The following is a 27166-nucleotide window of genomic DNA, read 5'->3' as shown; positions in this document are numbered from 1 at the left end:
ATGACCTGCTTCCAAACCAGTTTTGTGGGTTCTGAGATGACTATTGAAGTCAATATGGGAATCATGGATTCATCCAGAAGCTGTGTATGTAAGTGATCCAGGTGCAGAAAACCTGCAGAGCTTTGATCAGATCTACGAGTTGTGTAAACACTTTGTTCGGTCCATTGCTGATGACTAGTATATATGATAAGATAAAGAGTATTTTGGGGATTTATTTTAGCCACAAGACAAATGCTACAGTAATAATACAATATGGTTTGAAAGTTCATATTTAGAGCAGAGTTTTGGTCCTATTTGTTGATTTTCATAATTTGTACACGAGGAAATTCTAATCCAATAGTCGGGGCTCAGCTCAGGATTTTGATGGTGATAGATTAGTGATGTGTGAGGAACCAGCTCCTCTCTGACCCAGTGCAGACTGTGCCTGAGGTTTGTATGCACATCTCACTAACATTATTGCAGGAGTCCAGACAGAATTAGTTGCCATGGAATGCACATGCACACATTCACGAAGTGGAATTTTGGGGTCAGCTGCACAGGCAGTCTGAGGCACACCTGCACCTGCAAAAAAGAGGCACCCCATCCTTCCAAGAGCTGCTGGAAACCTTTGTGCAACTTTAGAAGCCTTGCTGCAGGTTCCAAAACCGTACTCCTTAATGTTCTGGTGCCACTTTTGAGGTCTTGGAGAGGAGAGGATTCTCTGGGCCCAGGAGTCTACCATATCAACAATTAGAGACATCAGTATTGTGGATGGAGAGTAGTAAAGATTTATTGACCTCCCTGATAGGATCAGTGCTAGTTAATGCATTAGCGCAGTGGTCCCCAACCTCCGGGTCGTGGACCGATACAGTGCTGCGAAGAATGCAGTGGTGCAGCGGTAGTCGGAACGCACCCAGCACACCTTTAAGAAAAAAGCCGAAATAAACAAGCTAATTAATTAGGTGCCACCCGGCACGTAAATGTCGGCCCAGATCAGAGGCGATTGCTGGGAGCTCTATCTATGTAGCCTTGCAATCTCTTCTTCTGGCTGTCCCTCAGGATTGAGGGGGACTTACTTCCAGTCCATTTCTGAGGGTTCCAAGAAGGCTGTTGGGGCCAATGTGGGACCCATGGACTCTGTCACGAAAGAATCTATGAATCAGGGGATGGACAACAGAACTGGCAGGTGGATGGTTTGAGGGATGAAAAGCTGTTTTTGAGTCATTTAAATCAGGTTTGCTTCTAACATTTTTAAAGGATGTCCTTGAATCTTTTCTTCTGTCCACCCAATAATCTTTGACTCATAGCAAAGATTTTGTAGATTGTGGACACGGCACCAAAGTGGTGGAAGGAATGTGGGTGTGGATGGCTCACCAGTCAGGCAGGCTGTTTGAATTCATGGAGAAGAGACTGAATGTTATTAGAGATGCACTTCATCGAGACGAGCAGAGAGCATCCCACAACAGTGCTAACTAACATGCTTTGTAGATAATGGAAAGGTTTTCAGATGTCAGGAGATAAGCCCTTGTTGTGGAATGTACACCTCTAACTGCTCTTTTAGCTGAGATAGCTATGTGGCTGATGTTGGTAAAGTTCTCCGTCAATAGTTGCCAGAAAGGAGGACTGAAGACACACACTCAATATTTTAGGAACAGCTTCTTCCCTCCACCATAAAATTTCTGAACAAACAGCAAACCCTGAATACTACCTCATTAGTTTTGCTTTCTTTTTGTTCTAATATATTTCTTATTGTATTTTATGTATTACACAGTACTGCTGTCACCAAACAACAAATTTCACGACAAGTCAATAATAATAATTCTGATTCTGAACTCCCCAGTCGTAATGCCTTTAAAAGTAAATGGTTAGGATCTCTCTTTAACAAAAAAAAATCTGGAAATCCTGGAAATCTGAAATAAACAATCAAAATGCTGGAAACATTCACTCATGAACCTGCTACTTCATGACATTATGATGTAAAGAAGCCGCTGGAGATGGTTGGGTCTATAAAACTGCACAGAGAGCTCCTGCGGTGATAACCTGGGTTCCAACAGCCACCTTTCTTTACACAAGGTAGTTCTCTAAACAGTGACAGGTTTCCCATTTGATTACAGCTGACTTCATTTTTACTAATTCTTCCTGACATCACACTTCGTTCCACATTCTGAAACTCAGCCATTTTGCTAATGTTTGGCCCAAGGTTGTGAGGAGGTCTGGAGCAGAGTGGTGCAGGCAAAACCCGAGCTGATCATTGGCAAGCAAGTACCTTCTGTCATTCATCTGATGTTCAAGAGTAGCTCATGGGCCAGTGACTGGAGAGCAGGGACTTGTCCAACCACAAACAAGAAAAAAATATGCCGATGCTGGAAATCCAAGCCACACACACAAAACACTGGAGGTACTCAGCAAGCCAGGCAACATCTAGGAAAAGAGTACAGTCGATATTTCAGGCTGAAACCATTCAGCAGGACTGGAGAGAAAAAGCATGGATTTGTAGTGATTTTTGTGGAGGCAATATAACTGAGAAATATCCACATTGTTCCATACCTCTAAGTATAGTAACCATAACCACAAGAGATTACGGAGGTGCTGGAAATCCAGAATGGAGGAACTCAGCAGGTCAAGCAGTATCTATGGAAACGAATAAGCAGTCAATGTTTTGAGCTGAGACTCTTCATCAGGACTGTAAAGGAAAGAAGCCAGAATAAGAAGGAATACAAGAAGGTGGGCTTTGCATATCACCTTCTAGCTTGTACTCCTTCCATTCCCCTTCCCTTCATCTCTCTTCCATTCCCTTTCCCTTCGTCTCCCTTCCATTCCCCTTCCCTTCTTCTCCCTTCCATTCCCCTCCCTTCCATTCCCCTTCCCTTCATCTCCCTTCCATTCCCTTCTTTTCATCTCCCTTCCATTCCCCTTCCCTTCATTTTCCTTGAAGAGACTTGACATTCCTTTCCATCAATGCTGCCTGAACTGCTGGGTTCCTCCGGCATTTTGTATGTGTTGCTCATGTAATGCGCTGTAAGGATTCACTGCTAATGAAATGGCTCCTCTGCAATGTTCACTGCTGAGGTAACGGTTTCTCTGTATCAGCAATGCTTGGGTTATGGTTGGAGATAACAGGACTGTGGTTATGCATGTTAGCCAATCAGGAGATTGTTGCTCTGTCTTGTGAATCTGGAAGGAGATTTTTCGCGGTCTTTGGTCGAGGAGAGATGAAGAGGGAAGACATGTGTGGAGAGAGCTGGTAGACCACCAGATGGAATGGACTGGGATCTGAGGGTCCGAAGGTCGGTGACGCTCGGAGGAGACTGATGATGGAAGAATGGCGAATTTGTGAGCTCCAACGTGCACTTTTGTCTTTTCCTTGAAATGGGCCCTTCTTTTGTTTTCATTACTGACCCTATATTCAGATTAGGATTCATAAAGTTCAATCATTTAATTGCTTATGGTGTACTGTCTGATATTTTGCATTGTGGATTTGTAACTGGGTGGAACATTACACAACATCCACACAAACGTGATTTCTCAGTTTGGCGGGGCCAGAGGCTGTTTTCCCCTTGACGAACACGAGCCGGCCGAACCTGAGGCGTTAACTCGGGTTTGTTACCATACTCAAACTGCTGAGCTTGTAATACAGCTGCAATTCTGTGTCATACATGAAATTGCCTGGTCCTAATGCATTTGCTATCAGCCATTTCATGGGATGACTGCAGAACCATAACAGCAAAACGTCAGGGGGAAACGGATGCATCATCCATGACACTTCTCCCTGAAGTTGGCTGCAAATACTTGACTCTGCCACCACAGAGAATAGTGATGCATGGCAATTTAAATAGGCAGGAACGTCAGAAGCAGCAGGGAGTAGTGGATTTTGCCTCATACCTCATGGGCACATCCCTTCCCACTCCTGGTGGTACCTACAGGAAGCACTGCCTAAAGAAGGCAAACATCTGTCAAAGATCCCCACCATCCAGGCGATGCCACCTTCTTGCAGCTGCATCAGGCTGGAGGTACAGATGCCTTAAGTCCCAGACCACCAGGTTCAAGAACAGCTAACTCTCCTTAACCAACACACATAAAAATTGCTGGTGAACGCAGCAGGCCTGGCAGCATCTATAGGAAGAGGTACAGTCAACGTTTCGGGCCGAGACCCTTCGTCAGGACTAAGTGAAAGAAGAGATAGTAAGAGATTTGAAAGTGGGAGGGGGAGGGGGAGATCCGAAATGATAGGAGAAGACAGGAGGGGGAGGGAGGGAACTTAGCTTAGCTCCCCCCCACCTCCTGTCTTCTCCTATCGTTCCAGCTCTTAGCTCCATCCCTCCCTTTCCTGTCTTCTCCTATCATTTTGGATTTCCCCCTCCCACTTTCAAATCTCTTACTATCTCTTCTTTCACTTAGTCCTGACAAAGGGTCTCGGCCCAAAACGTCGACTGTACCTCTTCCTAGAGATGCTGCCTGGCCTGCTGCGTTCCACCAGCAATTTTTACGTGTGTTGCTTGAAATTCCAGCATCTGCAGATTTTCTCGTGTTTGCGAACTCTCCTTAACCATTCATTGCTTGAACAGAGTAGCACAATATTAATCACTCTTTGACAACTTTGTACTTTTTTTGTTCTAATTGTGTTCTTTCTTGTAAATATTGTACAGTATGTAATTTACCTTTAGTTTACGTTTTCATGTGAATGCTGCTTATATGACGATGGCAGGATGGAGAGCTCCTTTCCTCTGCAGGTCACCCTTGGGCAAGGTGTAGCACCTGCTTAGTCCCCAGATCAGGGTCACCTGAAGCCATGGGAGCAGGTCATATGAGCGGCTGGTGCATATCACAAGTCCCGGTTATGTGACCACTGACACCAGAGAGATAATCTCTGAAGAATGTTAGAGTATTGATAATGGCTGGGGTCACCCACCTCGTAAAGACCCTGCTGAGAAGAAGGCAACGGCAAACTTCCGTAAGTAGAAAAGTTACCAGGAACAATCATGGCCAAGACCATGATCACCCACGTTACATGACAAGGCACATGATGATGGTGGTGCTTATTTGATGCTATGTACCTGTGATGTTGCTGCAAGTAAGTTTCTCAATGCATATATATATATATATATATATATATATACACACACACAGTATGTACTTGTACGTATGGCAATAAATTTAGCACTGTTGTTCTTGGAGTCTTCTCTAGAGAGCTGTCTAAATTGTCCAACACCATTCCATGGATGAGGCAAGATTGCATTTTGCATGAAATAGACTCATTCAAATAAGATAAACAACTGATCAGATTATTCATGGAAAGAGGGATTTCCAAAGATATTTTTCCCTTATTACTAGCACCTTTGTCAAGCACTTTTGCTCCATTCTCCACAAAATACAGGATTTCCTGGTGGCCCTCATTTCAATTCATGTCCCGTTCCCATTCTGACATGTCAGTCCACAGCCTCCCCTACTACCACGATAAGATCACACTCAAATTGGAAGAGCAACACCTCATGTTCTGCCTGGGTCACCTCCAACCTGATGGCATGAACACTGATTTCCCTCCCCTCCCCTCCCCTTTCTCTCAAACACCATTCCCCATTCTGACTGCACTCTTCTCACATCCTCTGGTGCTCCTCCTCTTTCCCTTCCTCCCATGGCCCACTCTCCTTTCCAATCAGATTCCTTCTTCAACCCTTTAACTCTTCCACCCCTCCCCTATCTACCCACGCACAACTACCTCCCTCCTCACCTTGTTTCACCTGTCACCTGCAACTTTATGCTTGTTCCCCCCCACCCTCTTATACTGGCTTCTTACTGCCTCCTTTCCAGTCCCGGTGAGGAGGTCTTGGTCAGAGAGCTGAACGTTTATTCCTTTCCATATATACTGCCTGGCTGCTAAGTTCCTCCAGCACTGTGTGTGTTCCTCAAGATTTCCAGCATCTTGGGCTTGTGCCCATGTTGCTAGTGTTCCCTGAACTACTGCTCCCGTTGGTACTTACAGTACATGAGTAACTTCAGTCGTGCAAATAATCCATACACAAATAACACTGATGAGTCCAAGAGTTATTGATCAGAGGTAGATCTTAAAAGCTAAGAAAGAAGTTAAATTTTAGATTTTGTCATTTGGGCCATATCAGCTGGAGTCAACATTTCTAACGCTGGTGTTCAACTTTATGAGACTAGAGTTGGAAGATCGCAATCACTTTTGATTAATTTGATGCAGGAAACTGGCAATTATTTAACTGGGAGTTAACGGGTAGGTGTCATAATGCAATTAAACCGGCAATATTTAGTGCGGTTAGCATTTGCAACGCCAGATAGCAGTTAAATCGTAAACTGTTTATTTAATTTGTCAGCCGGACAAATGATTGTATACTTTAATTTAAACCCCTAAATCAAACAGTCATCTTTATTCAGAAGCCCCATGAAAGCGATGCACTTGACAAATGAAAAAGAAAGTGTCATAATACCATCACCTTGAGGTTTCAATTTGAAGTTCGAGGTTGAATGAATTGTTGGCAAGAAGGGGAAAAAATATTCTTTAAATAAGCTCATGGTCCGGTTTTTTTGTGTCGCTACGAAATTCGGAATGTCACGCTGAGAATAATGAGAAGTGTCGAATGCCAATTTGTTGCATATTGAGTTGCACTCGTTAATCTGATTTCGCAGTTGTTGTTGAAGTTTCCGTGCCGCGAAGGTGGAGGTGAGAATTACCTGATAATTGTTAATGGGATCGGTCTGGAGCACAGATTATCTTCCAGCCAGCAATAGACTTCACCTTGGAAACAACATCAGCATTCATGGATTTTTCAGCTCTTATTAGGTAAGACTGTGTATCTTAGAATAAAATATAGTAACGTGATCATACTTGCTTTTGTGATGTGTGTTGCTTGAATTTCCAGCATCTGCAGAATTCCTCGTGTTTGCTGCTTTTGTGATAGTTATCTTGCCCTTATTTTACAGATTGCTTTTCTTCCTTCCCCATTTTCTGGTTGCGGGATCTGAGAACGGTAGGTGAACGCGCGCTGCTGAAACTCTATTGTATTAAGCTGAAATTGGTTCCTGGTAAACTCGGTGAATGAAATACTTTCCCATTTGAAGTTTCAGGTTGTGGAGGAGATGGGACCTGTGACCACCGAGTTACAAAATCCCCTCTTGAGAAACCTCTCGGGCAAAGCCCCGACTCTCTGATTGAGTTCAACCAGCTCAACATCAAACGTCGCCAATCAAACTCTTCGGTCGCTGCTAATATCATTCGCTTCGTTGGGCTGACGGACAGTAAGTTATGGCTGGGTCTGGGACTCCTTTAGCACTTCTGTTGCTTTTTCAGTCAAAAAAGTAGTTTTGATATTGTCGACAAAAAGCGTATGATTAAAATGCTGACGTCTGTTTTTTTTTAAAAAAAAACCGACGCTGTCGTATGTTGTCTTCACTGTGTGAACCCTAATACAGTGAAATCGCTGAAATTCTTTTTAAAAAGCTTCAAGTTAAACGTACTTTCCAACTTAATCCTTGAGATTTGTTGATCGAATCACGATCTCGTTCAGGAGTGAAACTTCTGTCCATCCTTGGCTTTCATATTTTACGATACGCGAGGCCATTTGGCCCGTTGAGTCTGTACCTGCACTCGAAGCAATTCTCGGACGCATTCTCCCCTTTCCTTTCCAGTAACATGACCACGAACAATCTATGATTCTCCTAGCACCCAGCTACACTGGACATAATTCATAGTAGCCATTTTTATACATGCCGCACCACGCTTTTCAGTAATGGAGTGTGTCCCTCAACTTTTACTCCTGCTGCCTGGAAAATGGCTGTCAGTAACATTCCTTTAATTCCATCCTATCACCAGTGCTTGATACGTGGGGGAGAGCTAACAAACTGGAGGGAATCTGTGTGGTCACAGGGTGAGTGTACGAACTTGACATAATTAAAACCTTGGGCCAGGATTGAATCTGAGTTAATGGAATTGTGTGGCAACTATGCTAACACAGCACCACAGTTTTGACCTGCACAATGTATGTATTACTTTGCTGTAATTCAGAGCCAGAAGAGTTGTTTTTTTGCCTTTCCCTTGTGTGTGTGTTGCTGTCAGATCCAGAATAAGTATCCTGCTGAAGGGTCTCGGCCTGAAACGTCGACTGTACTCTCTTTTCCATAGATGCTGCCTGGCCTGCTGAGTTCCTCTAGCATTTTGTGTGTGTTGCCTTAAACAATCTTCAACATTTCTAGCAAGCTAGGCAAATTGGCAGTTCACAACTCACAGAATTCTTCCAGTTAATGTCTTGATGTAGTTTCAAATAAAAACTCTTGTTTGTAAATAAATAATCCTGTGCAAAGTTACTGGGGAAACTCTGCAAGACTTTTCTTTGGTTGCATGGGGTTTCTGTATCTGATACAAGAGTTATTCCTCCAGAATAATCCCAAAGCAAAATTTATTGTGGACTTGTAAAGCAAATAAACAATTTTGGTTTCATATCAGTGCAGCTTTTTTGATGTTTCCAGGAAGGACTGAGCTGAAATGTTGAGAGCTCTGTACATTATTTTTGGTTTCTTCCAGGTAAGACCTTGGACCGGAGTTGTTGCAGTAATGGTGGGACCTGTATCTTGGGCAGCTTCTGTGCATGTCCTCCTCCCTTCATTGGCAGATATTGTGAACTGGATGAGCGTCTCAAGTAAGAAAATGTATCCCTTGGCTGTGTTCTCTTTCTTTCCTCAGCTTTGTTTCGTGGTAACATTAATTACATTGTTATCATATTGTTCTCTTTGATAGTAACTGTGGCAAATTTCTGGATGGCCAATGGGTGCTAAAGCATTGTACCTGGTGTATATGCAGCTATGGAAATCTTCACTGCCTAGAGGCATTTGGAAAGGTTGAGAACTGTGGTAAGTATTCAGGATCAAGCACTGTCATCTTTCTGAAATCTGTCATCTGATGTACTTGGTCTAGAGCTGAGGCGTTTATTGCTAAATCGTGGACGTATTGGTAATCATTTTTCAATGTTCTATAGATTCAGGATCAGTTCCTGTGGATTGGAGGGTGGCTAATGTTGTCTCACTTTTCAAGAAAGGAGGGAGAGAGAAAAAAGGGAATTATAGACCGGTTAGCCTGACGTCAGTGGTGGGAAAGATGCTGGAGTCAATTTTAAAAGATGAAATTACGACACATTTGGATAGCAGTAACAGGATAGGTCCGAGTCAGCATGGATTTACGAAGGGGAAATCGTGCTTGACTAATCTTCTGGAATTTTTTGAGGATGTAACTATGAAAATGGACAAGGAAGAGCCAGTGGATGTAGTGTACCTGGACTTTCAGAAAGCCTTTGATAAAGTCCCACATAGGAGATTAGTGGGCAAAATTAGGGCACATGATATTGGGGGCAGAGTACTGACATGGATTGAAAATTGGCTGGCTGACAGAAAACAAAGAGTAGCGATTAATGGGTCCCTTTTGGAATTGCAGGCAGTGGGGTACCGCAGGGTTCAGTGCTGGGACCGCAGATAATTACAATATACATTAATGATTTAGATGAAGGGATTAAAAGTAACATTAGCAAATTTGCAGATGACACAAAGCTGGGTGGCATTGTGAAATGTGAGGAGGATGTTATGAGAATGCAGGGTGACTTGGACAGGCTGGGTGAGTGGGCGGATGCATGGCAGATGCAGTTTAATGTGGATAAATGTGAGGTTATTCACTTTGGTGGTAAGAACAGGAAGGCAGATTATTATCTTCGGATCAAGAAGACAGCGGTAAGAGGCTAAGGATTTCCAGCAAGAAGGCATTTTATTTCTCGGAGTAGGAGAGAGGCCAGACTGCGCAGGCGCATGACGTCAGCCAGTTGAGCGCAAACAGTTTAAAAAGAAAACCGCCATATCCAGCGGGCTGCGTCGGAGTGGGCTGTGGAGTGAGAGGGTGCAGAGTGAAAGGACTTTGGCTCAATGGGCTTCGGCGGAGATGGGATGAGGCTTCCTGTGACCATTGAGTCTCATAATAACGGAGTAAGTTACATTTTTTTTGGTGTTTAGTACAAACAGTAGCATTAGAGGTATGCATCTAAGATTAGTGTTGTGCTTGGAGTGCCAGATGTGGGGACCCTGGGAGACTCCCAGCCTCCCCAAGGATTACATCTGCACCAGGTGCACTGAGGTGAGGCTCCTGAAGGACCGTGTTAAGGAGGTGGAGATGGAAATTGATGGTCTTCGGCTAATTAGGGGAAGTGAGGAGGTGATGGATACTACCTATAGAGAGGTAGTGGATAGCACCCCTGTGACAGTCCCCCTCAGGAATTGATATATCGTTTTGGATACTGTTGAAGAGGCAGACCTGACAGAGGAGGACCACAGTGAACGAGACTCTGGCATTCTGCCCAGTGCCGAAATCAAGAGAGCAAGAAGAAATGCGGTAGTTATAGGGGATTCCATTGTAAGGGGGACGGACAAGAGATTCTGTGAGCCGGACAAGGATACCCGGATGGTGTGTTGCCTCCCTGGTGCCAAGGTACAGGATGTCTCAGATCGAGTCCAGAGTATTCTGAGGAGAGAGGGCGAGTAGCTGGAAGTCTTGGTACATGTTGGTACCAGTGACAAAGACGGAAAAAGAGAGGAGGTCCTGAAGAAAGATTACTGGGAGCTAGGAAGAAAATTGAAAAGCCAGACCTCCGGAGTAATAATATCAGGATTGCTGCCTGAGCTGCGCGCTAATGAAGGTAAGAATAGCAGAATTAAGCAGATGAATGTGTGACTAAGTAACTGGTGCAGGGGGCAGGGCTTCAAATTCTTGAATCATTGGGACCTATTTTGGGGAAGGTATGACTTATACAAAAAAGATGGATTACACCTGAACTCAAAAGGTACCAATATCCTGGTGGGATTGTTTAATATAGCTGTTAGGGAGGGTTTAAACTAAATTGGCAAGGGGAAGGAAACCAAGGTGTTAGGGTCGAGGAAGAGGAAAATAGAAATAAGTCAAAAATACTGTGCAGCAAAGATGGCAAGAAGGACAGGCCAGTGAATATACAGGATAATTTGCTGCAAAATAGAAATATAGCAAAATCGGCAACAGATACTGATCTAGATGTACTGTACTTAAATGCACGCAGCATTAGAAATAAAGTGGATGACCTTGCTGCGCAGCTGCAGGTTAAAAGATATGACATTGTGGCCATCACCAAGTCATGGCTAAATGGTGGATGTGATTGGGAGCTGAATATCCCAGGATACACAGTGTACAGGAAGGATAGGAAGGTAGGTAAAGGGGGTGGCGTGGCCCTGATGGTAAGTAACGATATCAAATCAATAGAAAGAAGGGACATAGGATCAGAAGAGGTAGAATCCTTATGGGTAGAATTAAGAAATGGCAAGGGTAAAAAGACACTAATAGCAGTTATATACAGGCCTTCAAACAGCAGCTGAGATGTGGACTACAAGTTGCAGCTAGAACTAGAAAAAGCGTGTCAGAAGGAAAATGTCAAGATAATTATGGGGGATTTTAAAATGAAAGTGGATTGGGAAGGTCAGGAAGGTAATGGATCTCAGGAGAGGGAGTTTGTAGAATGCCTACGGGATGGCTTTTTGGAGCAGCTTGTCCAGAAGCTCACCAGGGGACTGGCTGTTTTGGATTGGGTGCTGTGTAACGAACCTGAGGTGATTAGGGAGCTGGAGGTAAGGGAACCCCTTGGAAGTAGTGATCATAATATGATTGAGTTCAGTTTCAAATTTGAAAAGGAGAAGCTGGTATCAGGTGTATCGATATTTCAGTGGAACAGGGGAAACTACAGTGGTATGAGAGAGGAACTGGTCCAAGTCGATTGGAAAAGTAAACTAAATGGAGGGACGGCAGAGCAGAATTGGATGAAATTCCTACAAGAAATAAGGAAAATGCAGGAAAAATATATTCCAAGAAAAAAAGAAAAGCATGAATGGAAAAATGGCACAAATGTGGCTAACGAGAGGGGTTAAAGCAAAAGTAAAAGCAAAAGAAACGGTGTACAAGGAAGCAAAAATTAGTGGGAAAAATGAGGACTGGAAGACCTTCAAAAACTTACAGAAGGAAACTAAGAAAGTCATTAGGAAAGAAAAGATGAATTATGAAAGGAAGTTGGTGATTAACATAAAAAAAGATACTGAGTTTTTTAAATGTATGAAGAGTAAGAGAGTGACAAGGGTAGATACAGGACCAATTGGAAATAATGCTGGAGAAATTATAATGGATAACAAAGAGATGGCAGAGGAACTGAATGAGTATTTTGCATCAGTCTTCACAGTGGAAGACATGAGCAATATACCTGATAGCCAGAGATATCAGGGAATAGAACTAGGTAGAGTCAAGATTACTAGAGAGAAAGTGCTTGGGAAGCTAAGTGGACTAAGAATAGATAAGTCTACTGGTCCGGATGAGTTGCACCCAAGGGTTCTGAAGGAGGTGGCTTTGGAGATTGTGGAAGCATTGGAAATGATCTTCCAGGAATCAATAGACTCCATGGTTCCGGAGGACTGGAAGGTCGCAAATGTAGTTCTGGAATTTAAGAAAGGAAGGAGGCAGCAAAAAGAAAATTACAGACCTATTAGTCTGACATCGGTAGTTGGAAAGATATTGGAATCAATTCTCAAGGACGAGGTTATGAAATACCTCGAGGTGCATGACAAGATGGGCCGAAGCCAGCATGGTTTCATGAAGGGAAGATCCTGCCTCACCAACCTATTCGAGAGTACCTCAAAAGATTCCAATAAGATTGACAAGGGAGAGGCTGTGGATGTTGTGTATTTGGATTTTCAAAAGGCCTTTGATAAGGTGCCGCGTATGAGGCTGCTTAATAAGATGAGAGCCCATGGAATTACAGGAAAGATATTGAACTGGGTGGAGCATTGGCTGATAGGCAGAAAGCAAAGGGTGGGAATAAAGGGATCCTTTTCTGATTGGTTGCCGGTTACTAGTGATGTTCTGCAGGGGTCGGTGTTGGGGCCGCTTCTTTTTACGATGTATATTGATGATTTGGATTATGAATTAAATGGTTTTGTGGCTAAATTTGCGGATGACACCAAGATAGGTGGAGGAGCAGGAAATGTTGAAGAAACGGAAAGGTTGCAGAGAGACTTAATCAGTTTAGAAGAGTGGGCAAAGAAATGGCAGATGAGATACAACGTCGACAAATGTACGGTTGTACATTTTGGAAGAAGAAATAATCGGGCAGATTATTATTTAGATGGGGAGAATATTCAAAAATCGCAAGTGCAAAGGGACTTGGGGGTCCTCGTGCAGGATACCCTAAAGGTTAACCACCAGGTTGGATCGGCGGTAAGGGAAGCAAATGCTATGTTGGCATTCATTTCAAGAGGAATAGTGTATAGGAGTAAGGAGGTGTTGATGAGGCTCTATGGGGCATTAGTGAGACCTCATTTGGAATACTGTGTGCAGTTTTGGGCCCCCTATCTTAGAAAGGATGTACTGATGTTGGAGAGAGTTCAGAGAAGATTTACGAGGATGATTCCTGGAATGCAGGGGCTAACATATGAGGAGCGTTTGTTGGCTCTTGGATTGTATTCATTAGAGTATAGAAGAATGAGAGGGAATCTCATGGAAACATTTTGAATGTTGAAAGAGTTGGACAGAATAGATGTGGAAAGGTTGTTTCTCTTGGTGGGTGAGTCCAGGACAAGAGGCCATAGTCTTAGAATTAGAGGGTACCCAGTTAAAACAGAGATGAGGAGAAATTTTTTTTAGCCAGAGGGTCGTGGATTTGTGGTATTCGTTGCCACATACAGCTGCGGAGGCCCAATCATTGAGGGAGTTTAAGGAGGAGATTGACAGGTATCTAATTAGTCAGGGTATCAAGGGATATAGGGAAAAAGCCAGAAATTGGAACTAGATGGGTGACTAGTTTAGCTCATGGGGGAGCTGTGGAGCAGACTGGATGGCCCGAATGGCTCCTTTGTCTTGTGATCTAAAGAGTTAAGTTAGGAAAAGGGGAAGTACAATGAGATCTAGGTGTTCCTGTACATCAGTCACTGAAAGCAAGCATGCAGGTACAGCAGGCAGTGAAGAAAGCTAATGGCATGCTAGCCTTCATAACAAGGGGAATTGAGTATAGGAGCAAAGAGGTCCTTCTGCAGCTGTACAGGGTCTTGGTGAGACCACACCTGGAGTATTGTGTGCAGTTTTGGTCTCCAAATTTGAGGAAGGACATTCTTGCTATTGAGGGAGTGCAGCGTAAGTTCACAAGGTTAATTCCTGTGATGGCGGGACCGTCATATGTTGAAAGATTGGAGCGACTGGGCTTGTATACGCTGGAATTTAGAAGGATGGGGAGGGGGATCTGATGGAAACATATAAGATTATTAAGGGATTGGACACGCTGGATGCAGGAAGCATGGGTGAGTCCAGAACCACAGGCTACAGTTTAAGAATAAGGGGTAGGCCATTTAGAACGGAGTTGAGGGAAAACTTTTTCACACACAGAGTGGTGGATATGTGGAATGCTCTGCCCCAGAAGGCAGTGGAGGCCAAGTCTCTGGATGCTTTCAAAAAAGAGATGGATAGGGCTCTTAAAGATAGTGTAATCAAAGGTTATGTGGATAAGGCAGGAAATAGATACTGATTGTGGATGATCAGCCATGATCACAGTGAATGGTGGTGCTGGCTCGAAGGGCTGAATGGTCTACTCCTGCACCTATTGTCTATTGCTCACACATGACTGCACAGCCAAACATGAGTTCGCCAGTGACATGACAGTGCTGGGGTTCATATCCAACAATGATGAGGCTGTACAGAGAGGAAGTGGAAGAGCTCAAGGCCTGGTGCCAGGCAGATAACCACTTAATATCAACAAGACAAAGGAGATGGGTATTAAGTTCAGGAGAACTTGTACCATTCATATCCCTGCACCCACCCACCGGTCAAAATTTCTGTTACTGTGAATAGCTAAGCGAGTAAAAGATGACCTGATTTCCGAAAGGCATAATGCTAAAGATGACACATTTCTTTAATATTTTAAGCAAGATTAGCTTTTAAATTTTCATCTTTTGGAGTTCCAAAATAACAAAACAGGAAAAGGGCCTGAAGCAAAAGCTCGGGCACCCTGCATGGCAGTACTTAGTAACACCCCCTTTGGCAAGTATCACAGCTTGTAAACGCTTTCTGTAGCCAGCTACGAGTCTTTCAATGCTTGTTTGGGGGACTTTCGCGCTTTCTTCCTTACAAAAGGCTTCTAGTTCTGTGAGATTCTTGGGCTGTCTTGCATACACTGCTCTTTTGAGGTCTATCCACAGATTTTTGGTGATGTTTAGGTCAGGGGACTATGAGGGCCATGGCAAAACCTTCAGCTTGTGTCTCTTGAGGTAGTCCATTGTGGATTTTGAGGTGTGTTTAGTCATAGTCATACTTAATTGATCCCGGGGGAAATTGGTTTTCCTTGCAGTTGCACCATAAATAATAGTAATAGAACCATAAATAGTTATAGTAATATGTAAATTATGCCAGTAAATTATGAAATAAGTCCAGGACCAGCCTATTGGCTCAGGGTGTCTGACCCTCCAAGGGAGGAGTTGTAAAGTTTGATGGCCACAGGCAGGAATGACTTCCTATGACGCTCTGTGCTGCATCTTGGTGGAATGAGTCTCTGGCTGAATGTACTCCTGTGCCCACCCAGTACATTATGTAGTGGATGGGAGACATTGTCCAAGATGTCATGCAACTTGGACAACATCCTCTTTTTCAGACACCACCGTGAGAGAGTCCAGTTCCATCCCCACCACATCACTGGCCTTACAAATGAGTTTGTTGATTCGTTATGGACAATCAATCAATTTGTGTATATAAACTACCATTTGTATTTGCATTTTTAATTTATTGTGTTCTTTATCTTTTGTGTTCTTTGTGCTGCATCAGATGCAGACTAACAATGAGTTCATTCTCCTTTACAGCTGTGAACAGGAAATCACATTGAACAGTCTTGAATCTTCAAGTATTTTGCTTAGCTGGCTGTGTTATCCATGAGTTTACATTTCATGTAATATGTGCTTGAATTATATTTTCAGTTCCAAAATTCTCTTCAGAAGTTTTTTATTCCTGTACTGGGGGTATAACTCCTCGTCTCTTTGGTTATGGATCCAATTCTTCATTAAGATGGAGAGTGACATAGTTAATTCAGAAACAAAGGTTCTGAACTTAAGGAAGGGTAACTTTGAAGGTATGAGACGTGAATTAGCTAAGATAGACTGGCAAATGACACTTAAAGGGTTGACGGTGGATATGCAATGGCAAACACTTGAAGATCGCATGGATGAACTACAATTGTTCATCCCAGTTTAATCAAGTTAATCCCAGTTAAATCAAGGAAGGTAGTGCACCTGTGACTGACAAGGGAAATTAGGGATAGTGTCAATTCCAAAGAAGAAACATGCAAATTAGCCAGAAAAAGTGGCTCACCTGAGGACTGGGAGAAATTCAGAGTTCAGCAGAGGAGGACAAAAGGCTTAATTAGAAAGGGGGAAAAAAGATTGAGAGAAAACTGGCAGGGAACATAAAAATTGACTGTAAAAGCTTTTATAGATATGTGAAAAGAAAAAGATTGATTAAGACAAATGTAGGTCCCCTACAGACAGAAACAGGTGAATTGATTATGGGGAGCAAGGACATGGCAGACCAATTGAATAATTACTTTGGTTCTGCCTTCACTAAGGAGGACATAAATAGTCTTCCGGAAATAGTAGGGGACAGAGGGTCCAGTGAGATGGAGGAACTGAGGGAAATGCATGTTAGTAGGGAAGTGGTGTTAGGTAAATTGAAGGGATTAAAGGCAGATAAATCCCCAGGGCCAGATGGTCTGCATCCCAGAGTGCTTAAGGAAGTAGCCCAAGAAATAGTGGATGCATTAGTGGCAATTTTTCAAAACTCTTTAGATTCTGGACTAGTTCCTGAGGATTGGAGGGTGGCTAATGTAACCCCACTTTTTAAAAAAGGAGGGAGAGAGAAACCAGGGAATTATAGACTGGTTAGCCTAATATCGGTGGTGAGGAAACTGCTGGAGTCAGTTATCAAAGATGTGATAACAGCACATTTGGAAAGTGGTGAAATCATCGGACAAAGTCAGCATGGATTTGTGAAAGGAAAATCATGTCTGACGAATTTCATAGAATTTTTTGAGGATGTAACTAGTAGAGTGGATAGGGGAGAACCAGTGGATGTGGTATATTTGGATTTTCAAAAGGCTTTTGACAAGGTCCCACACAGGAGATTAGTGTGCAAACTTAAAGCACACGGTATTGGGGGTAAGGTATTGACGTGGATAGAGAATTGGTTGGCAGACAGGAAGAAAAGAGTGGGAATAAACGGGACCTTTTCAGGATGGCAGGCAGTGACTAGTGGGGTACCGCAAGGCTCAGTGCTGGGACCCCAGTTGTTTACAATATATATTAATGACTTGGATGAGGGAATTAAATGCAGCATCTCCAAGTTTGCGGATGACACGAAGCTGGGTGGCAGTGTTAGCTGTGAGGAGGATGCTAAGAAGATGCAGGGTGACTTGGATAGGTTAGGTGAGTGGGCAAATTCATGGCAGATGCAATTTAATGTGGATAAATGTGAGGTTATCCACTTTGGTGGCAAAAATAGGAAAACAGATTATTATCTGAATGGTGGCCGATTAGGAAAAGGGGAGGTGCAACGAGACCTGGGTGTCATTATACACCAGTCATTGAAAGTGGGCATGCAGGTACAGCAGGCAGTGAAAAAGACGAATGGTATGCTGGCATTCATAGCAAGAGGATTCGAGTACAGGAGTAGGGAGGTACTACTGCAGTTGTACAAGGCCTTGGTGAGACCACACCTGGAGTATTGTGTGCAGTTTTGGTCCCCTAATCTGAGGAAAGACATCCTTGCCATAGAGGGAGTACAAAGAGGGTTCATCAGATTGATTCCTGGGATGGCAGGACTTTCATATGATGAAAGGTTGGATGAACTAGGCTTATACTCATTGGAATTTAGAAGATTGAGGGGGGATCTGATTGAAACGTATAAAATCCTAAAGGGATTGGACAGGCAAGATGCAGGAAGATTGTTCCCGATGTTGGGAAAGTCCAGAACGAGGGGTCACAGTTTGAGGATAAAGGGGAAGCCTTTTAGGACCGAGATTAGGAAAAACTTCTTCACACAGAGAGTGGTGAATCTGTGGAATTCTCTGCCACAGGAAACAGTTGAGGCCAGTTCATTGGCTATATTTAAGAGGGAGTTAGATATGGCCCTTGTGGCTAAAGGGATCAGGGGGTATGGAGGGAATGCTGGTGCAGGGTTCTGGGTTGGATGATCAGCCATGATCATACTGAATGGCGGTGCAGGCTCTAGGGACCGAATGGCCTACTCCTGCACCTATTTTCTATGTTCCTATGTAATTGGCAGTTGAGCCAAAATGGTGACTGCCTTAATCTTCAACAGTAAGAGAACACTGCCTGTAAGTTAAGTTAAAACGGTTACTTCCCCAAGCAGTAAGGCTGGTCAATATCCCCACCCAACCTCCACTACTTTATAGTTTTCTGTCACTCATATCATGTGCAAATCAAACACTCCTATGCCTAGTATTACTCTAGACAACCAATCAATCCAGGAATGTAAGCTATCTTGTGTATTTGTATTTACTGAGGTTTTTTTTATTCTGTTCTTTAACTTGTGGGATGTTTTGTGCTGCATCAGTTCGAGTAAAAATTAATTCATTCTTCTTTACACCTGTGTACTGGAAAAGACATTAAGCAATCTTGAGTTTCTTTATCGACTTTTGGATGGGTTATTGAATATGGATTGGGAATGGGTGCAATGATTTTTCTCTTAATATGTGCATGCCTGAATCTGTCCAGGTTACTAGCTCTAGCTGAAAATGGTGAGTTCGGGTTCAAGGGTATTAATCCTGATAACCCCTGGTCTTTGGCTTGGAACCATGGGCTAAGATTATTGCTGTTAATGTTTCTGAAGATGGGCATGGGTTTGTAAAGGATTATTGAATTCTTCTGCAAGGACCTTTCTGCTATTGGACCATTTAGTGTAACTGACCTTTGTACATCCTATATATGAACAATCTGGCACAGTGCTGAAGAAATCATGGTTCAATATTTTCTACTTAATTTGACTGCTGACTTTGAACTTTAATGAGATTCCTATTGAAGGATGTGCCTGTTATGAATGCATTGAAACAAAACTACCTTTTTGTAATTCAAATGAATTGCATTTAATTGTACATGAACAGATCATTACTTTTAGAAAAGCAGAAGCTGGGCACATAAGCAACATTTATATTTTTAAAAAAACAAACAAACACATATCTAGATGAAGATAGGAGAAATTGAGGGATATGGGCCAAATGAACAAATGTGACTTGCTCGCTTGACATGGGTAAATTGGGTCCAAGGACTCGTTTCCATGCTCTGTCTCTCAGACTCAGATCGGCAACACAGTTGAGTTTGGATATCTGTCAATGGATTTGGCCTTAATTGTGTTGTTCTTTTTGGCTGAAAGGCTGATTGAAATACATAAGAGCATCCTTTGAGGAACTGGAAGGCTGTGAGTACAAGTGTAAATGTACAATAATTTGTGTTTCACAGTACCCTTTAACTTGTCTCGTGTTTCTCCATTAACATACATGCAGTGTACTGGTAACCAGTGTTGCTTGGAAGCGTTCAGAGAATTTGAGTAGTTGATCACAGCAATCGTCGACCATAATTCCCACAGGTGCTACAAGTATTAAACCACTGCATTTTACCACCTTCTGATACTCTAGGACAGATGCATTGCTGGAAGTAGCTGTGACAATTTTAATTTGTCTCTGCCAGCCCACCATTAAAGAGAATTGCCACACAAAATGCTGGAGGAGCTCAGCAGTCCAGGCACCTCAGCCTCCTGCCACCCTACTGGGGATAGGGTTCCTCTTGTCCTCAACTATCCACCCCACCAGCATTCTTGTCCAGCAGATAACTCCCTGCAACTTCCGTCATCTCCAGTGGGATCCCACCACCAGGCACATCTTTCTATTTCTTCCCCCCCCCCCCCCGCCTCAACTTTCTGCTTTCTGTGGGGATTGCTCCCTACACAACTCCCTCGTTCATTTCATCCCTCCCACTGATCTCCCTCCTGGCCCTCATCCTTGCAAGCAGAGCAAGTGCTACACCTGCCCCTACACTACCTCCCTCACTACCATTCAGGGCCGGAAAACAGTCCTTCCAGGTGAGGCAACACTTCACCTGTAAGTCTGTTGGGGTCATATACTGTGTTTGGTGCTCCCGGTGTGGCCTCCTGTATATCGGTGAGACCTAATGTAGATTGGGAGACTGCTTCGCTGAGCACCTATTCTCTGCCAGAAAAAGGGGGATCTCCCAGTGGCCACCCACTTTAATTCGACTTCCCATTCCCATTCCAATTCCAATATGTCCATCCATGGCCTCCTCCACTGTCGTGCTGAGGCCACACTTCGGTTGGAGGAACAACACCGCGTATTCCGTCTGAGTAGACCAACTTGATGGTGGAGACATCAATTTCTTGAACTTCTGGTCCTCCCTTCATCATTTGCCATTCCATTTTCCTTCTCTCATCTTATCTCCTTACCTACCCATTGCCTCCCTCTGGTGCTCCTCCCCCCTTTCTTCCATGGCCTTCTGTCCTATAAGATTCCCCCTTCTCCAGCCCTGTGTCTCTTTCACCAATCAACTTCCCAACTCTTTACTTCGTCCCTCCCCCTCACCTATCATCTTGTTTCTCTTTCCTCTCCCCCACCTTTTAACTCGACTCACCATCTTTTCTCTAGTCCTGCTGAAGGTTCTCTGCCCGAAACGTTGACTGTACTCTTTGCCACAGATGCTGCCTGGCCTACTGATCTCCTCCAGCATTGTGTGTGTGTTGCTTGGATTTCCAGCATCTGCAGATTTTCTCTTGTTTGTGATTTAAAGATAATTGGTTTCCTTTATCCCCACTATGCATTGATGGGTCTTTTTGCGTTACTTGCCATGTATATAAAAGTTATTGACTTTTCCTTCAATTTGAAACTCTCAAAATCGATGTAACTTGGTGTTTATTATGAAGACATAGAGACTATAGAGGTGGCGATCTGAAGCCAACACACGAAAAGTGGGAACACTACAGGTCAGGCAGCATTTTATAAAGGAATTTATTTTTATTATGGTTAAATCTACCCTGCAGTACAAATTTGCAGAGATCCTGGTAGTCTAATGATGTTTCATGGAGTCTGTCTTTCTGCAAGTAATGATGATTAGCAACCCGTTGTAAGAATCTTAAAAGATACAATGTTTTCAATTACCTTCATCTTCATCCCCACCCCACCCACCCTGGCAATTCTCTAGAACATGAGAAGCAGGATTGGTGATACCATACCTCTGTCACATCTTTCCTATGGTAAATAAGGAGACCCATACCAGATGATATAAATGCCCTGTCCGAAGGTAGTTAACTTGGTGCTTGGGTAGATTTGATATTTGGCATAACCATCTGTATGTTTTAGGTCATTTAAAAAAAAATAAATTGGGAATCCTGATCAGTAATGATTAATGTGAGGAGATGGATAGATGGCTAAAAGTTTGGTTAAACTCGTAAGTTTAAGGAAGATATCCAGGCAGACAAATTTTGGAAAGATTTGTGACTGTTATAGGGTCTTTAGTGATTTTTATTTTTAAGATGGTGGATGAGCACAGGGGCTCAAAATTCTATTAAGTAGATTTGAGTCGGGTAATTGTGATGCAATGTGGAGTTTGTAATGGTGGCATCTAAAAACTGAAATTGATATGGGAGCTAATATAGGCCAATGAGCATGAGATGATTTGAAAGAACTTGTTGCAAGTTAAACTTATGTGGGGGGTGGGGGTAATGGAACAAATAGATAATTGCTAATTTGTCAGGTCAAAGGTGATGTTTGCATGTGGTCCAATCTGGTTTTGGTTGCCAGGAAGGGTAATGGGATTGATGACTGGGGAATGAAAGCTGTGACGAGGATTAAAAGTGATGGTTTGGGCACACTCCTGTAAGGATTGAAGCTGATTATCATGTGACATGATATATGTTTATGTTGTTGAAGGACTACATTGAGATGAGAAATGGCAGGAATCATGGATGAATTCTTGGGACTTGATGAATAGCACTTCTCTCTTCCAAACCTGACTGAATGCATCTGAGCAGGCAAAGATTTGCAGTAGCTTTTATTTGTCAATTTTTTTTTCCCCAGACCACTGCCTCCCTATATTTCACTGGAGTTTCCAAATCTAATCGCTTTACTGTAAACAAAGCTAAATCAAGTTACCACAAGTCCTTGCCTGGCTGAAAGAAATTTGCAATCTGATTATATTTGGGCAGGGGACTGCTCATCTACCTGAATAAAGAGCATTTCCAGAAGGTGTTGGGTCAATAGTATTAGTCTGTATATAAGAACAGAAGGATCAGCATGTTTTTTGACTGGGGTACAGATCTAACAGTGGCCTTTAAAGAGAAAAGATGGGTGAAGTTTTTAAACTGGCTGCAGCATGTTCAAAGATCTAAAATTAGAAAATGCTGCAGACATGTGGTTAGAGAGTACCACTCGAGAGAAAGTGTGATTTCAGGTCAATGAGACGTCCTGAAAAATTATCTTTCAATGGATGCTTCCTGGCCTACTGGGTGTTTTTGCTATTTTCAGCACCTGCAGTTTTATTTTTCTGATATTCAAGGATTTGTGGAAGGAAGTCAGTGAATTTGGGAGTAAGGTAGTTTTTTGTTTTGAGGTGAATGGTAGATTTGAAAAGGAGGATTGTAAAACTATGTAACTAATGTAATAGAAGGGGGAAGGGAAATTATGTGGAGCAGGATGTCACTTGTTTGAGTTTAAAGAAAATCCTGTTCTACAAGTTAATTGCTTAAATCTAGTGTGAAATGAATTATTCAAATCTGAGCTTTGACCACCTATTAAACTGAAGAGCTCTGTATGCATAATTTCAGAAGTTTTCCATTGTTGAGGAAATGGCTTGACTTTACTCATTTCCATGTAAGTATCAGAGGTTTATGCTACTTGTAATTAAAACAGTCTCTTTTTTATATAGATGTTTATAATTGACACCTGTCTTGTGTTGGAAGCATGCTTGCTTAAGAATTCCAAAAACTCTTGCCTAATTGATTTCCTTTTATTCTTCAGATGCAGATGAGGATGGGCATCTGAATGAAAGTTATGGTATGCTGACTGCTGGTGCTTCAAGGCTGCCATTATTACAGTACCTGTTATCTGTATTTTGTTCTTTTGTAATACTTGGGCTGTAATTTTATGACTGTGGAAAATCTATTTGCCTTTTTTTTTAAAAAAAAATCTGCTTGGAGAGCTGCTATTTCATTTGAAACTTCCCTTGTCCTGGCAGCTGGATATCCTCCAGTATCTGGCACAGCTGACCTTCCTTAAGAAATACCTTTTGAAGCACCTTTGTAACTCCAGGTCCATGGAAGCACAATACAGGCAGATAGCTCCTCTATAGAACCTAGCTAATAAACTGTTTCATGAATTGATCTCATCCCCCAACATGGAGCCAAATACCTCACTGATTACCAGTGTACAAGTTTGTTTTTTGTTTTGAGATCTTCATCCTGATAGAGAATGGAGCTGCAAGAATATTGTGTGCTGGCTTGGGTGTGTGCTAAGTTGTTAATTTCCTGTGTACTTCTATCATTTGTGCAATGGTCATCTACATCTTCTGTATTGCTGTCTGATCCTCTATTACAGACAATAGTCTAGTTTTAATAGTGAAGCTGCTCTTACTCTGTGACTTGCCCTTGACTATTTTATTGGCTGTATTATTGGATTGCAGCAGGACCAGATAGGGAGTTGGTATCAATATCATTGGCTGTATCTGTTTTACTTGGAATCAAAATACTTTATAATTCTGGCCAAAAAGCAAAATTAACTTGAAGTATTAAGTGTAAATATTTTAAATGTCAGTTTTGTGAATAAAGCATTTTTACAATTACAGCTGTCTTATTCAGTGACTTGCAATAAATGAGCAAAGTAAAACTATTTCATAATTTTCCATTTTCTTGATCTTTCTCCATTTTGCGATTGTTGGTGACTAATGCAGATAGCTTGATTACTCTACCCCTCACCATGTCTGCTGTAAGGACTCAATTTCTTTCTCCAAGCTGTTTCGGCTCTATAAACTTCTTCACACAACTGAGTTTCATCCCGCACGCTGGCTTTTCCTTGCTATAATTAAAATCTTTGTGTAGCCTCTTTTCCACATCTCTGCTCTCAATCTCCCTGCCCAGTTAAACTAGATAGAGTTCTTCCAGTTCATTGTCCCCCCCACCATCCTTTGCATTCAGTGAATAATTGCTTACAATTTCCAACACTTTTAACCAGATTCCAGCACCAGACATGTCTTCCCTTTCAGTGTTCTGCAGAGACCATTCCCTTTGTGACTTCCTGATGTGATTGGTGGAGAAGCACTCCTCTTGCATTACCTTTGTTTTGGGTTCAGGAACCATCATTGTCCCCTGGAATGCAGCAGTTCATCTGTTCTTCCAATCTGTATTTGAAAAATGTTGTGCAGATCTCTACAATGGAGAAACCAAATACAGATTGGGTGTAACATGCAAGTTTCCTATTGCCTATCACTTTAATTCTTCCTTTTATGATTACATCTACTGTTAGCTTAAGGATCACCTCATCTTCCTGGGCATGATGTAACATTTGCCTCAATATTGAATTTAAACATTTCAGGTAGTCTGCTGTTAGATTGAATCAGAATTGGATAATCGTTTTCATTATAGATCTGTAATTTTTGATCAGCTTTTCTGTCCCACTACTTAAATTATTGCTTTGTTCTTGAAATAGAATACATGAAGGCTACCTTGCAATTCCTCTCTTGGACCATTCTTTTGGTTGTAACTTGTAGTAATATTTTTTGTCCTGTACTATAGTCACAAAGCAGTAAACTTCAGGATGTGTCAGTGACAATAAACCTGATTCTGCTAGAAATATTGCACTACTGCTTTATAGGCAGTAATTCAGTTTTGACTTGAGGTACAGTATAAAGGTGAATAATCAGTGAGTTGTACTGCCATCCAGTGGAAGGCTGTTTATTGACAGTTCTCACTTTCTGGCAGTCTAATTTCCATTTAAGATTTTGAGCTTGGCTTGTGTTCCAGTGCAGTTCCTTGCTGGGAACAAGCCTGTTATTGCATCAGCCCTACAAAATTTTACCTGAAATGCAAGGGACTGCAGGTGTTAAAATCTGGAGCACAAAAAAAACTACTGGAGGAAATCAATAGGTCAGAGAACATATGTAGATTTTATACTGTATCTCTCCTGAGATGCAGTGAGATCAACGAAGAGGAACAAAGTGTTGGAAATGGTCCGAGTGAACTTAAGGGCAGTGTGGAAGAGGGTAGTGAAGTTGATGAACTAGATGGGTTCTGCCCAGGTACAGCAGTCATTGACGCAGCAGAGAAAGAAATGGGGGAATGACTCAAGACATTGACTCTTATTTCACTCTACGGCTGCCTGACTCACCAAGTTCCTCCAGAAGCTCATTTCTTTTGGCATGAATTTGCATTGTACTTTCAATCTAGGTTTGAGGAGCCTTCCAATATCATCCCTATGATGTTAAAGGCCTGGAAAATGTTTGATATGATCTCACATTGTGAAAATGAAGCATTAATATCCTGCAGCCCCTTTTGTCTGCTGTGCCATTCAATAAAATCACTGCGTTTGAGATTTGGCTCCAAAGTTGGTTAAACATTGATTTCCAAAACCAAATATCAACCTTGGCCTTAAGTACAGTATATTCAAAACTCTACAGCCTTAGGCCTGTAGGCAGTTAATGCCAAGATACACAGCCCAAAGAAAGTCTTGAGTCTAGATGCCTCGCACACAAATCAGGAAAAACAATTAGGATCAGGTTTTTTACCACCAGTGTGTGTTGTGAAACCCCCATTATTTATGTTAGCACTACATCTTCTTTAAGTAAGTTGCTTCTGTGCTCATACAATTAAATTATTTTTCAGTTGAGAGTGGGCTCCCTCTATGAAGTTAACTATTTACAATCTATTATAATTTGAACAGCTCCCTGCTTTTGAGCCGGGAGGCCAAACCCAGTCATCATCCAGAAGTGTGAACTTGGACAATAAAGGGAGCGTTTCCTTTGATTTTGTGAGGACTGAATTAAAGGCCACAGTTTTAAAAAAAAAACAGCTTGAAGTCCTTTCCTTCTAAAATTTCCATAACAACTTTTTGAAGACTAGTTTTATTTGTCACATATACATCAAAACGTATTATGAAATGCGTGGTTTGCGCCATTGTTTTACGGTATGATGGGGGCAGCTGGCAGTGTTGCCACACGTCCAGTGCCAACATAGAGCAGCCACAAGCCACTGACCCCAACTGCATGTCTTTGGCATGTGGGTGGATGGCGGGGGACTCAACGAAAACCCACACCGTCACGGGGAGAGCGTACAAGCTCCTTACAGACAGCGGTGGGACTTGAACCCCGATCAGTGGCGCTATAAAACTGTTCCACCCTGGGGAGGGCTGGACTGGTTGGAGAGCTGAAGGAGGCAGCACCTGCTCAAGCATGGAGAGTATATAAAGTTTGTGTAACACACCCTGGAAACCACTTTAAAGATGCTTTCGACTCTAGAAACTGGTTACAAGTGAACTTTGACTTGATATATGCACTTTGTGGAGGTGTTTGCGTGCAGGTTCCAATCATTAGAGGTGTATCTGGTGCCTGCAACTTTGCACTGGATACCTAGGGAGCTTGAATCTGCCGTACTTTCTTCTGAGACGGTGAGTTGGGGTTGAGAATTGACTTATTTCCACTCCGGTTTTGCGGTCCTGAGGTCAATGTGGGAACTGCAGACCCTTCCAATGACGGGGCTGGAGACACCTGGCAGGGCGGCGGCGGATAGTATCTGGTGCGATGTGCTATTTTTGCCCTTTTTTTCTCATGGGGCTTCTCGCTGCTCCTGGTGCATGGCCTTGAGGTTCTCAATGGCATCCTGAATGCTGCTTCAGTCGGTGCGGGTCAGTGGCTCCAGGACTCGATGGGAAAGTCAGTTGAGTTTGCCGTCCTGCGAACCTGTATGCACAGATACAATGAAGAAATTACTTGCAGCTGCATCACTTCACACATCACGTCACATAAGATGCCTTCACATGAAAACATAAACATAAATTATGCATATATTTTACAAGAAAGAACGCCATTA

The 27166-nt window shown here is 42.6% G+C and overlaps 1 protein-coding gene across 1 annotated transcript; it reads left to right on the top strand.

The window, feature by feature from the left end:
- Positions 1–23230, top strand: LOC134357488 (cryptic protein-like). The gene is made up of 5 exons (XM_063069115.1): positions 1–88; positions 7060–7236; positions 8519–8633; positions 8732–8844; positions 23109–23230. The coding sequence occupies exons 1-5, from the start codon at positions 1–3 to the stop codon at positions 23228–23230; spliced, it is 615 nt and encodes a 204-aa protein (XP_062925185.1).
- Positions 23231–27166: the final 3936 nt, after the last annotated feature.

Source organism: Mobula hypostoma, chromosome 16, assembly GCF_963921235.1.
Source record: "Mobula hypostoma chromosome 16, sMobHyp1.1, whole genome shotgun sequence".
Classification (NCBI taxonomy): domain Eukaryota; kingdom Metazoa; phylum Chordata; class Chondrichthyes; order Myliobatiformes; family Myliobatidae; genus Mobula; species Mobula hypostoma.
The sequence above is the reverse complement of the archived record's forward strand: the minus strand, read 5'-3'. Positions and strand labels throughout refer to the sequence as shown.

Excerpts from the sequence above, each read along its gene's own strand:
- LOC134357488 (XM_063069115.1), top strand. The coding sequence starts at position 1 with ATGACCTGCTTCCAAACCAGTTTTGTGGGTTCTGAGATGACTATTGAA. Across the intron at positions 7,237-8,518 it reads CTTCGTTGGGCTGACGGACA|GTAAGACCTTGGACCGGAGT; the intron begins GTAAGTTATGGC and ends GGTTTCTTCCAG. Across the intron at positions 8,845-23,108 it reads TGGAAAGGTTGAGAACTGTG|ATGCAGATGAGGATGGGCAT; the intron begins GTAAGTATTCAG and ends TTTATTCTTCAG.